General features: G+C 40.7%; 1 protein-coding gene across 2 annotated transcripts; it reads right to left on the bottom strand.

The window, feature by feature from the left end:
* Positions 1-494: 494 nt before the first annotated feature.
* plp1a (proteolipid protein 1a) lies at positions 495-11,252 on the bottom strand. 2 transcript variants are annotated; one of them, XM_088388926.1, is made up of 7 exons: positions 10,716-11,250; positions 9,064-9,250; positions 8,337-8,493; positions 7,892-8,060; positions 7,141-7,214; positions 6,999-7,064; positions 495-1,386 (listed from the first exon to the last, which is right to left on the bottom strand). In XM_088388926.1, the coding sequence occupies exons 1-7, from the start codon at positions 10,717-10,719 to the stop codon at positions 1,252-1,254; spliced, it is 792 nt and encodes a 263-aa protein (XP_088245052.1). In that variant the 5' UTR covers positions 10,720-11,250; the 3' UTR covers positions 495-1,251. The 2 variants fall into 2 exon arrangements, with proteins under 2 accessions (XP_088245052.1, XP_088245061.1); XM_088388935.1 differs by lacking the exon at positions 495-1,386 and adding an exon at positions 1,516-6,666 and having other exon boundaries at positions 10,716-11,252.
* Positions 11,253-12,657: the final 1,405 nt, after the last annotated feature.

Here is a 12,657-nt window from a genome sequence, read left to right as displayed (position 1 = left end):
TTTTGTGTCCTTTGTGTGTGCACGAATGCATGCCTCTGTTCTGCCTTGTGCTTTATTTCCCTGTAAAGCTTTGCACTTACAGCAACTACTCACATTGTCAGAATGATGCATTATGACAATATGAGTAATAAGTGAAACATAGCAAAATAGACTGACAGCTTTCTACATCCTCTGCTACAACTTAGAAATACCTTTGCTACTTTAAGTTTAGCCAACAATGAGCTTGCACAATAGATTTTAACATGCCTAGTAATTTATAGGCATGGCGCTTCAAAAGATTTTCCATCTATTGCTGAATCTGGCCCTTAATTCATGAATGTTACAAAATATTTTACTATATTACAAATTATATCAGGAAAACGTAATGTGCTAAAGAAAAAAAAACAAGGGCAGAATCAGTGCAAAAAAATAAATCTAGAAATCTTACTGGTTTTGTCATAACATGTCAGAAAAAAGGCCAAAATGCCCACTGTCTTTTTTCAAAGTAAAAGCAATTGATTGGCAATGTTTTATTTGGATCCAACACAAAAATAAGTCTGCTTTCATTCAATACTGCTGAAAGTGAATGTTGCCTGTTCAGAGGTTGATTCAGATGTCAATTTTAAATTAAACAAGATCTCTAAACAATCCATTGTCAAAATCTTTATTGATGATTTGATAATGATTGTCAAATAATGGTTGCATCTGTTTTTGTGTAAATCTACATTTCAAACTAGACGAAAGAGCATCTCTGTTTGCCTCCATTGATACCAACGGTTAGGTCCACAAAATTGCCAAAATTATTACCAAGCATTCATTGTCAACACAAACTCAGATTAAAACGTTTCATTCCTCATCAATATTACTGTTGAAAAAAAGCAATTTTGTCTGCGTCAACAAAAGATATGGTGATGGCTATATTTTGCCCCTTCCTGTACAGGAATGACTAGGTGCCCCAATTATTGTGTCCTTGCAATGCATAATTGCAGTTTTATCCTCCCTTCACTAAAAAGCACATCACAGATTCTCCACACACATTGAAATTCCACACAGGTCATACTGTGAAAAAATGGAATTGAGGCACGTTTAGGGAACACAACAGTAAATTGGCACGATACTGACCTGTAACAGCTCAGTTCAAACAAAACTTACCAAGCGATCAGGGTCACAAAGCTTGGTATGCAAACACAAAATAGCCAATTTCCCATGAAAACATAAGATACTGAAGGGAATCCGAGGTCGCGATTATAATTAATTACATTGAAAAAGCTGTCAGGATGCGTCAGATAGATTTGCAGGGTAGGGGGAGCGCAGCTGGCCATACAGGTCATGGCCTTCCTTCTTGGCTCTGCACCGCATCCTCCTCGCATTGTCCTGGTTCATGGCCAACTGAATGGAGGAGTGCACCTGAGGACAAAAGAGGAAGGAATACAAAATACAAAACGCCCAACACAAACTCTACATGGGCATCACGCAACATGTCAGGAAGCCAAGGATGGAGTGTTTATGTAAGGTAAATAAATCTTTCAGGCACTCTGCACAAAAACTGGAATCTTCCTTTTATTATCAAATATCACCAACAGAAAAAGTGAATTAAACAGCCATCAGCCACTCGAGAAATGCTCAACAACTACCAAAATAAAACTATGTTGTTTACAAAACAGTCTAAAAGTTAATACTACCTCAATAAGTAAAAGAATGTGTTATACAATGACTACAACAAAATTCCTTGAGAATGAGAGAGACTGCAAATTGAAAAGACCCCATAGAATAAAATGACTCATTCATATCTTGATAGGAGACAAGCAGAAAATATAATTTGTTTTTCAAATTCAAATTAACATTGCAATGTAGTAGAATTCAACTTTCAAATTGTGAAGGATGAAATTAGGAAATTAAGAAAAAAACCTGATGAACAGTATATGTATATTCATTTACCGTAATTTCCGGACTATAAGTCGCGTTTTTTTCATAGTTTGGGTGGGGGGGGCGACTTATACTCAGGAGCGACTTATATACCGTATTTGCCGGTGTACAGGTCGACTCGGTGTATAAGTCGACCCCCTAAAATTCGACGGAAATTTACGATTTTATGATATATCCTTTGTATAAGTGGAGCTCAATTGTTGCATTATATTAAACTTCAAAATTCAATATGCGAAATTTATTGACGAAATGTGTTCAAATTCCGGGAGGCCGTGCGCATGCGGCTGTTTATAAGCACCGCGGAGGAGATCGCGGCCGGCGAGCTCGCGCACGCCGCCCGGCACCAACGGGAGGCCGGAAATAGCTCCAAGCCGAGCGGATCGGCACTTTATAAGCACCGCGGAGGAGATCGCGGCGCCTCATTAGACTTCCAGCGGCCGGCGAGCTCGCGCACCCGCCCGGCACATCCGGGAGGCCGTGCGCACGAGCCAAGTGGCCGAAAATAGCCCCCGCCGAGCGGATCGGCTGTTTATAAGCACCGCGGAGGTGGTCGCGGCGCCTCATTCGACTTCCAGCGGGCCGCGCACTCGCGCACGCCGCCCGGTTCAAATTTTCTAAGTGTAACGCACAATGAGATGCATGAGAAACGGCCTTGGTTACCATCACATTTGAAGCGATGAATACGAAGTTAAATTTTATGACTCGGTGTATAAGTCGAGGTCGATTTTTTTCGGTCGATTTTGGATCGAAAAAGGTCGACCAATACACCGGCAAATACGGTATGTTTTTTTTCACAAATTTTTACTTGATCATTAAGACATCACTTACAAGTATAGTTGACCACTTCCCATGTTATTTTTAGTATAGTTGATCACTTCACATGCTTTTATATCTTTATCTTGAACATATTCAAAACATAAAAAATAGAGAAAACATCAAATAAAGCAATTAACACTTTAAAGCACCATATCCAAGTCCACTGTCTGCTGTATGTACACTTGCTCCATTTTTGCTCCTATTATATTTATTATTATTATTTATTATTATTTGTTTATTTATCATTTATTCAACACTCTTATTTATTCATTGTTTGTGCCTTCTTGTTTTTTTTGTGTTGCTTGTATGCACATGTGTACTATCTCACCAAGGGATAGTGGAAACGTAATTTCAATCTCTTTGCGTGTCTTAGTATATAAAAAAAAAATAAAAAATCAACGATAAAGCAGACTTTGACTTTGATAAAACAACCAAAAAAAATTATATTTTCAGACGAAACTGGATGAGGGCGCTCTAAATTTCACCGTTGGCCGTGACTCATCAACTGGGTGGGCTTAAGAAAAATGGCACCAAAAAGAAACTCATATTTTGCACGTTCCAAACTTCAAGTTGTAAAATATGCAGCTGAAAACAGTAATCGAGCAGCAGAAAGAAAGTTTGGAGAACCGTGATGTACCAATGGATTACTATTTCAAGTGACGTCAGTAGCGCGGCGCGGCGGTTGTTTACATACAAACGTGCCCACACAAGGACATCATTAGCGGTGATCATTTCTAAGTGACACGGAGGACAAAGAGTTTGAAGAAATTAAGGATTTGGAGTGACATAGAAGGTTTGAAAAACTATTATGGCTTTTACGCACGCCCGGTCCGACTCTGAGTCGGGGGCCGGCGCTCGGCCGAGTGGTTGTCCGCGAACGGTGCGCGGGGCTCGGACATGGCCATTACGCACGCCCGGTCTGTCTGGAAGTCCACGCCGCCACACGCTTGGAAGTTTGTTTTGTTTAATAAAGAGCCGTTTACCAAACCCACGTCTATCCTTGTACTTTGTTAACGCTACAATATAGTTAGTTATATAGTAGATCTGTGGAATAAAGACGAGGCTGACGTCAGGGCGCACGCGCGGCGATGTTGACAAAGGACGAGGAATTTGATCGATGGATTTAATGGAATTAAAATGCACGGATGGTTTGATAATATTATTGGCTTGTATTATAGTTATTTGAAATATAGTTTATCTATCGTTATATGAGCCTGTGGAATATGTGGAATATTTTGAAATGCAAGCGTCCTCAGCCGTGCGCACCCATTGTTGACAAAGAACGATCGATGGATTTAATGAATTGAAGTGACACCGATGGTTTTATAAACATGTTATTCATGTAATAGTTGTCCTTAATCACTCTATATGTTACGTCAGGCCGGTTCTCAGCTCTTTGTTTGTGTTTGTCACGTTAGCACACCTATCGTTTAGCCTGTTGTTGCTATTTAATGAATTGGAGTGACACCGATGGTTTTATAAACATGTTATTCATGTAATAGTTGTCCTTAATCACTCTATATGTTACGTCAGGCCCGTTCTCAGCTCTTTGTTTGAGTTTGTCACGTTAGCATACCTATCGTTTAGCCTGTTGTTGCTATTTAATGAATTGGAGTGACACCGATGGTTTTATAAACATGTTATTCATGTAATAGTTGTCCTTAATCACTCTATATGTTACGTCAGGCCCGTTCTCAGCTCTTTGTTTGAGTTTGTCACGTTAGCATACCTATCGTTTAGCCTGTTGTTGCTATTTAATGAATTGGAGTGACACTGATGGTTTTATAAACATGTTATTTATGTAATAGTTGTCCTTAATCACTCTATATGTTACGTCAGGCCCGTTCTCAGCTCTTTGTTTGTGTTTGTCACGTTAGCATACCTATCGTTTAGCCTGTTGTTGCTATCGTTTAGCCTGTTGTTGCTCGTTCATGACTGTTTTTGGTGTGGGATTTTGTCGAATAAATTGCCCCCAAAATGCGACTTATACATCTTTTTTTTCACTTTTTGGGGCATTTTATGGCTGGTGCGACTTATACTCCGGAGCGACTTATAGTCCGGAAAATACGGTATTTTATGTCTAGGTACGCTCGGTCCATGTTTACATAATTGTTTTATGAGACTTGATTATTTAAAGAGAAGATTTGTTTGCATTATTGCTGTGATCTGATTTACGATGTATTGATGCGAGTCAATTTTATACTGATTTGGTAAAATTTTGTGAAGTTGTCTTAGTGAATGTCTAAAAGTAGTTGATTGAAGTCAAAGTCAAAAGTCAAAGTCAAAGTCAGCTAAACTTTCATAATTTGTTCTATTTTACTTTATTTTAGTATAAACTTAACCCATAAGACCAAAAACTTTATGAATAATAAATCTGATACTATTGTCATACGAATTCATTCATTACTTGTGTTTGTTAAATGGTTGTGTTTATATAAATGATAAGAAATGTATGTTTTGCACGACGGCTTTAAAACTGAGTCATCCCCAAAGTGATTTTAGTCCAGTGAGGTTATTTGCTAAGTAAGCACTTTTGCCATCTCACAAGTATGAGAAACAATTTCAGACCGTACTCGATCAAACTTAAAAAGACTGTCTTTTGTTGTGAGAAGCGAACAACAAAATCATCTAAAATTCCTTTAGCCAGCTCACACTCTATCCATCATTTCCATTGTTCAACAGGAGGTGGAGAGGTCATGATTGCTGTCTCAGAGAATTCCCATTGGCTCTTTAGAAACGCCACCCTTTCTCCTTGACACATGACCCCCGGTAGAGACAGCTGGCCACTGAACCCACTTCTCATTGGCCATATTTGCAAAACGAACCGAACCCATTGTTGGGGCTGCTCATGAGAAAAGTCCCAAGATAGACAAATACGCGTTTGCCTGCCACCATGGCAACCAGATGTGGGGAATGGTAGGTTACCCATAATCCCCATTGTCTGCTGCACATGTTACAAATTGGCTATTTAGTACATGTTAATTTATTAACGCTTTTTTTTTTATCGTTTAGAGAATCGTAGGAAGCAAAATCGACATTGCGCAGTAAAAACAGTTGGGTTGGAAATAACCCAATATGGGTCAAGAAAGGGCCGAACATACTATTTGGGTTATTCATTTGACCCAATTTTGGGGATTATTTTGGGGATTTTTTGTAAATTGGGTTTGGTAAATATTGTAAATTGCTTTTTTTGTAAGTTATTCATTTTAACCCAACTTTTGGGGTTACTGTAAATGAATACATTCTGCATTCTTATCCTCTTAAAATGATTTTTTTTGTCCAGCATCCTGGAAAGATTTTAAGGCAAAAAAAAAAAAAAAATAATAATATTTTTGTCAAGATATAATTTAGGTCAGCATTTTAAAAGAATGAGGATAATTTTATACATACATTTTTTTCTGCCCCCTCGCCCAACCCATTTTTTCATGAAAAAGGCATACTGAAAGTTTATCAGTATTTTTGAAAAATTTTGGGGTTAAGAAAAAAAAAAAGGAAAAACATTGCGCATCAATTATACACTGATCCGCAGTAACCCAAAAACTGTCTACCCCTTTTTGATCCCTATTGGGTTATTTTTTACCCAATTGTTTTTAGAAGGTTACCACTAGGAACTAAAAAAAAAAGAAGAAAAACCTCTAAAATCAACATAAAAATAGATTAGTGAAGTGGCATTGGAATAAAACTGAAGCATCCTTCATAGAAAAGTAAAACAAAGTGTCAGATAGGAAAAAAGAAAAAAAGGTTTTGAAAGTCCGTTACCGTGAAAACACCCAAAAGTTGTGCACACAGGCACAAGTGATGAAAAGGGAAAAAAATGGCTGCAGTTCCTCAAAATGTGGTCAGACAGGAAGCTTGCTGGCAAGCCTAACAACGTGCACCTATGCCTTTCCTCCCCAGATAGCTCAGCACCGCAAAGTTATAGGTGGTTGACACCGTATAGGTCAGCTGGAAGAAGAGAACAGCAGACACGGGGGGGTCATTAGAAGAGAGGAAAAACAGAGACATGATTAAGTGCTAATGACATTAATTTGATCCCACCCGTGTAATAGGCTATGTAATGGGGCATGGGAGTATAATGCGCCTGGCTGGGAAAGCAGTAGACATTACGGCACTATGACGATGTTTATGTCAGCTGAGAATGGGAAACAGAGAGCGATAGTCCTCAAAGTCATCAGTCATGCGAGCCCGGGATGCCTCGTCGCCCCCGCTTGCCACATCACATGAGTCGTAAATACCGTCAAAGGCCAAATGCCCCCAACGGACGGATAATTACTCACCAGAGCCATGAGGGTGATGCCCGCGCCAACGAAGGCGGCAATGTAGAGGTCATAGGTTATTCGGTACTGATAGGAGAAGATTTGCATGAGTGTCTGTCGATCTAACACGTGCGCTTCAAAGGCAATCTTTGGCCTCGGATACCTCTCTTGTCTTGCAAACGGTGGACAGAGTTATTCCACAAGCTTTTCCGGGTACGGCGTTCCACGGCAGGAGCCCTGTTGACGTCAAGTTGCGCTAATCAATTGGATGCATTCATCGCACGCGCCATTATGATTTCAGGCTGGCTATTCCTGCACACGCTACAAAATACCCAGAAACAACACAGGCCTGGGTCCAAAGCTTATTGACGTCTACATAAAAAAGCAATGCTTTTCAGCAGCTACAGTAAATTAACATGGCTATTTTTACTTCCTGTTTATTACACACCAGCAGGGGAGTTAGCAAAACCGCTTCACTGTACTGGAGAAGTGACTTTTCAAAGAGAACGCAGACCCCCCAGTGTTTTTCCCCCACCAGCTAAATCAATGAGTAAAAGGAAACAAAAAACATCATAACCAAATAGTAGCAAAACTTTCACGTCCCTTCACAATTTTCTTTTCTTATTGTGGTATTGTTTCAAATAGAACCGGATTGCTGAGGTATTAAAAGCTACCAAAAAAACTACCAATTACACAAATCGAATCAGATTAAAATTAAATTTGAACCCACCCCAAATCAAAACAGATTATTTGTAACTACGGATACAATCTGCATTTCCAGGGCATGACCGCCGATATGGCATTTTGAGGCAGATGCTGATTCCAATATGGGAATACAATTCCGATAACCGATTACGCGATTGGTTTAAAAATATCAGCAGACACAATGAACAAATATTCCGAATCAACATTACCGTATTGCCTCGCATCCACACACAGCTGGTTGATGCTCGCTGGGGTCTCGGTCAGGACGTCGATGGTGTCGCAGGTGGCCCCCATGTTGTAGAAGAAGTAGACGGGCAGAGTGGACAAGGCGAACACCAATAGCCACAGTAGAGACAGCACGTACGTCATCACTATAAACTACATGAGAAAGCTGAATGTCATTTGCCTGTGAGCAACTCCAAGTGAGTTTTCACGCGCCTCATTTAGTCACCACATCGACCTCTTTTCCGATTATCACTTAATATGTCTTTATGTCTCCCTCCCCTCCTTGGACACAATCACTCAACCGTGCATTTTGTAGCCTCATCTTTCCCAAAGGGCTTTTAACAGGGCGCGAGACTTTCAGCTCAGGCACCCAGCGGGACCGATGTGCATTAAGCCACATCCAATCTTGCCGATCCCCATTACTCTCACCGTGGAGCTGAGGCAGCGGCCACACTTGGTGCTTCGGAACTCCCCGAAGGTTTGCTTGGCGACGCTGGTGGTGTAGAAGCCTTCTGCCAGCAGCATGATGCAGTAGAGGAAGAAAAACGAGGCCAAACCGTAGATGAAGTACTGGAAATACTGAATGCTATGAGGGAGGAGGAGAACCACGGGTAAGATGTAGCCTTTCAAAATGCAGACATTGAATTTGGGATATGGCTTTTGTTTTTTTGTTCAGACTAATTCATTCTTGACAAATGTTTGACTAAAGAAAAATAAAATGACATCAGCTATCCCCAAAACTTCAGCCCGAGAAACCTATCAGAAATTTATTTTTTCACAATGACGAAAAATTATTCACCAAGGAGGGCATAATGTCCATCATTTTTCTTTTCAAGTATCGACGGCTGGTATCAACAGAATCAAAGAGTACCAGAAACCTTACAATAAAGCCTGTATTGGCTCAATATCAACACCCTAATTCGGCATCTATAAGTCATAAATTATCATTTATGTCCGACAATCAGATTCATTTTGGTCCCCAACAAAAGTTCAGAAAATCCTGAGCGCCTTGACAGCAACACTGACAAAGAGGCGTTCAGAATGTTCTTTAAAGGATTATTCAAATCCTATACCAATTATATACCAACAAAGTGTTCTTCACTTATCAAATACATAATACAACGTCCATCCTAGCATTATTAAATATACCACATACACGTAAGCAAGTGTGATGTAATCCTGCAGGTTACGAGCAAAGTAGGTCTCGATGAGCCTTTCGGTCTCTGTGAGCGCCTGGTGTCCACATCCACAGAAGAGGGCGATGCCGGAGAAGCAGAGCAGTGTGGCGACCAGAGAGCAGTATGGTATCCCACCCAGGCAACGCATACAGCACTCATAGCAACCTGCAACCACAGCCAAATTGAGACACATTAGTCACACATGCAACACAAAACAAAATACGTAACCAGAACAGAATATACAAACGGTCCCTAAAGACATTGTCAACATTTTAGTCCATTAGAATACCTACGAATGACATTCTTTTTCAACTTAAGGTGCTTTGTGAGATGCAAGTGTACTTCGGTCAATAGTTGTAATGCACATTCTGCCTGAAAAAGACAATTCTGTTGTTTTGATTGATTAGTAGTGAAGTCTATACAACTACACAGCAGGTAGCAATGGACATTCCAGTTATGAAAGATGCAGCCAGTTTCAGTAAAGTAACACTTTACTTTGTAGTATCATGGAACAACTGGAATGTGACATTGAAATGCCAAGGTCCCTCTTAAGAGCCATCTGCTGCCACGCACACAAACTTCCCTGCATTTGGAAAAGCCAAACATTCCTATAGTCATGTGTGAATGAACGCAGTGGTCAAGGGCATGCATCTTATGTGACCCCAGTTCACACCCTGACTCAATTCATGAGGCAGCATGGTGACTGTGAGAAAAAGGGGGAGGTTGACCAAGATACATGCTGCTTTTGTGACTGCAAAGACAACAGTCTTTGTCCCACGCCGCGGTGGGGGCACAAGGGGTGCCAATGTCCCACAAACAAAAGCCAGAGGCACCTCTGTGCTTGCGACTCGTACACACACATTCATTGACTTCCTTCAGAGGAGAAAGTGTGAATACATCCCAGTGAAAAACTGCATACGAGCATGTACACAGGATGACTGTGGTTGGTACCATTAGAGCAGTGCCAAGCTTATAGAGTATTCTACACAAGGACATTGTTGTTGTGGCCAAGTATGTATTTGTGCGTGCTTTGCACAAAAGTGGCCCACTTTTCCAAATCATACACTCTATAGGGAAAACACACACTTGAATTTTCTTTATTAGGCTTGCAGAGAAGCAGGGAGAAAATAACACCCTACCATCCATTATATGTCAATGTGACATGGCCAGGGGCCAATCTCAACTTATATTGGGTGAGAGCCCAACAAGTTGCAAAGCGAATCACAGCCAGGCAATGAAAGAGAGAGACAGCGTTCACAGTTATTTCACACCTTTTCCCAGCAAAAACACCTCGCTTGTTCCCCACCCACATCCATTGGAGGCCACTTTGTAATATTGTGGCCTGTCGAAGTACAAACACTGTTGATAACCTAAGGACCTTGTGGCAATTAACCAATTAATGACGTCATGCGAACGACTAGTAAAAGCACCCTGATCCCAGACAGTTATATATTAGACGCAGTGAATTTACTTATTTTCAAAGTTACAAGATACAAACCCGAATCGAGTGAAGCAGAAAATAGTCCGATCCCAACCGAGTTGACGTTGACTATACCGTCCTCGAAACACAAACTAATAAGTTACGAGGGTGCAATTGTACTGATTTTTAAGAGAAACCGTGAAGTCTCACCCATGTCTGCCAGGATGCGTTGAGGACGTGAAGTGAAGGCTTGTGTCGTGCTCTGCAGCTGCTCCACTGATCATATGCGCCCGTGTTATCAAACCCAACTCACCCCAACAATGGACAGAGCCGTCGGCGATTGCTACAACAATCTTAAAGCAACAATGTCGCCTTTCAATGAGCTCCACAGGCAGGGGGGGGGGGGGGGGGAATAATGAAGAGGCCAATTTTGTGACAGACTGCGTTGTTTTTATGCAAAGACGCGGAGTCTACGCGTAAAGGAGCGACTTAATTGCAGCCCACTCAAATGGAAACTTTGTTTCTTTTAATATAATTTATCTTCAAGTCTTCCCGTCACCATAAATTCACTTTTTACTGTGAAACAGGATTAGAATCGGAGACGATTTATTCAAACGCTCCAGATTAAACGGCTTCCTGAAGAGTAAATCTTTAGGCAATTCTGTTCAGCCTTGCCGAAATCTTAACCATTTCCAGGAATTATAAATTGGAAACGAATTTGCAGTACAATACATATTGGCAGAAATGAATGAAAATTAACTGCAAAATTGATAAATATAACAGGTCCAAGAAACATGAGAGGCGTTTCTGGGCTTAAGGAGGAAGGCCTTTAATGCCCCGCCCCCCACCCCACCTACCCACACATGCACGCGCGCGCGCGCACACACACACGCGCACACACACACACGGCCTCACGTATTGCACATACCACAAATTGCTATTGTTCACCACAAAAAAAAGTTGATGCCATGTAAATTCCTTGTAAGACAAGCTTCTATTTTACTACTTCTACGCTTTTTGCTTACATTCCCTTGCTGTTTCTTCGATAGGTTTTCATAAACTTTCAAAAAATAAAAAATGTGTCACTTAAAATAATCCAAATACTCGAGTGATATCACAGCAATTACTATCTGATGCCTCTTGAGATAATCATTTGCATTGCCACGGAAAAGTTCTCTGAATACAAAACAGTTAAAAAAAAAAAATGTTGGTAGTTTTCATTGCTGTATAATATTATGCCAGAAATAATCCTGTGAGTTTTTAAGGTAAGAACCAAGCTACTATCAGAAGTTCTACTCAATAAGAATGGATGTGCTCCTCTTGAGTGTGCACTTTGGGATCAGGGGCGCATGCAGCATCATTGATCTCAGGTGAGCCTCATGGAGAGGAGTGGAACGTGTGCTCGCTCTCATTCAGCTCAGCCCTCTGGTCAAAAAAAGAAAAAGAAGACACAAAAGAAAATATCTGAATCACAACCAGTAGATGGCAGCTTTCCTCTGCCGCAACCTCTCCCAAATCTCTTTAACATCCAATAATCCGGTCTAGAAAAATGATAGCTATTATCAGCAAGCGCAAGATTTATGTTTCTAAACATGTTTTAATTTATGCCCCACATGATTACATTTAATGGAATATATAATATTACAAATGGTGGATATGTAATGTTGTCATGGAGTTTTTTATTTCCTCACCAAATTAATCTACTTATTCTCAGAGTAGAGCCCCATTAGATAATTTATTTTGGAGCTAGCAGCCGCAAAATCCTCAGAGAGACAGCAATGTTATACAAGCTTGCTCTCCTCTAACCAGGCTCTGTTACATCATGTTTTACTACCTCTCATTTGGGATTTTCTCCCCCACTTTTTTCCCCCCTCATGGGGGAGAATTTATTACTGCTGCCTGAAAGTAAAATTAGTTAGCACAACTGCGCAAATACTGCCTTACTGATGATTACCATGAAACTGCATGCATAGGTGGCATACGGTGGATATAAAACTTCTACACACTCGTATTGAAATGTTAGGTATGAGAAGGACACACCTGCCACAATTTCAAGTGGTTCTGGTTAACCCCAAATGAGATTGAACTGTCCACATTTCCCTCCATCTTGTCGAGTGCCCCAGTTTCAGCTGAAGCAATGAAGCCCCAAAGT

This window comes from Syngnathus floridae, chromosome 1, assembly GCF_059516105.1.
Source record: "Syngnathus floridae isolate MCC-2025c chromosome 1, RoL_Sflo_1.0, whole genome shotgun sequence".
Classification (NCBI taxonomy): Eukaryota; Metazoa; Chordata; class Actinopteri; order Syngnathiformes; family Syngnathidae; genus Syngnathus; species Syngnathus floridae.
This window is presented reverse-complemented; position numbering and strand designations above follow the sequence as displayed.

What these genes read in the sequence shown, in the direction of transcription:
- plp1a (XM_088388926.1), bottom strand. An exon ending in GCCGCTGCCTCAGCTCCACG is followed by an intron (nt 8,061 to 8,336) that starts GTGAGAGTAATG and finishes TTTCTCATGTAG; the next exon opens with TTTATAGTGATGACGTACGT. An exon ending in GCATCACCCTCATGGCTCTG is followed by an intron (nt 1,387 to 6,998) that starts GTGAGTAATTAT and finishes TTTTGTCCTCAG; the next exon opens with GTGCACTCCTCCATTCAGTT.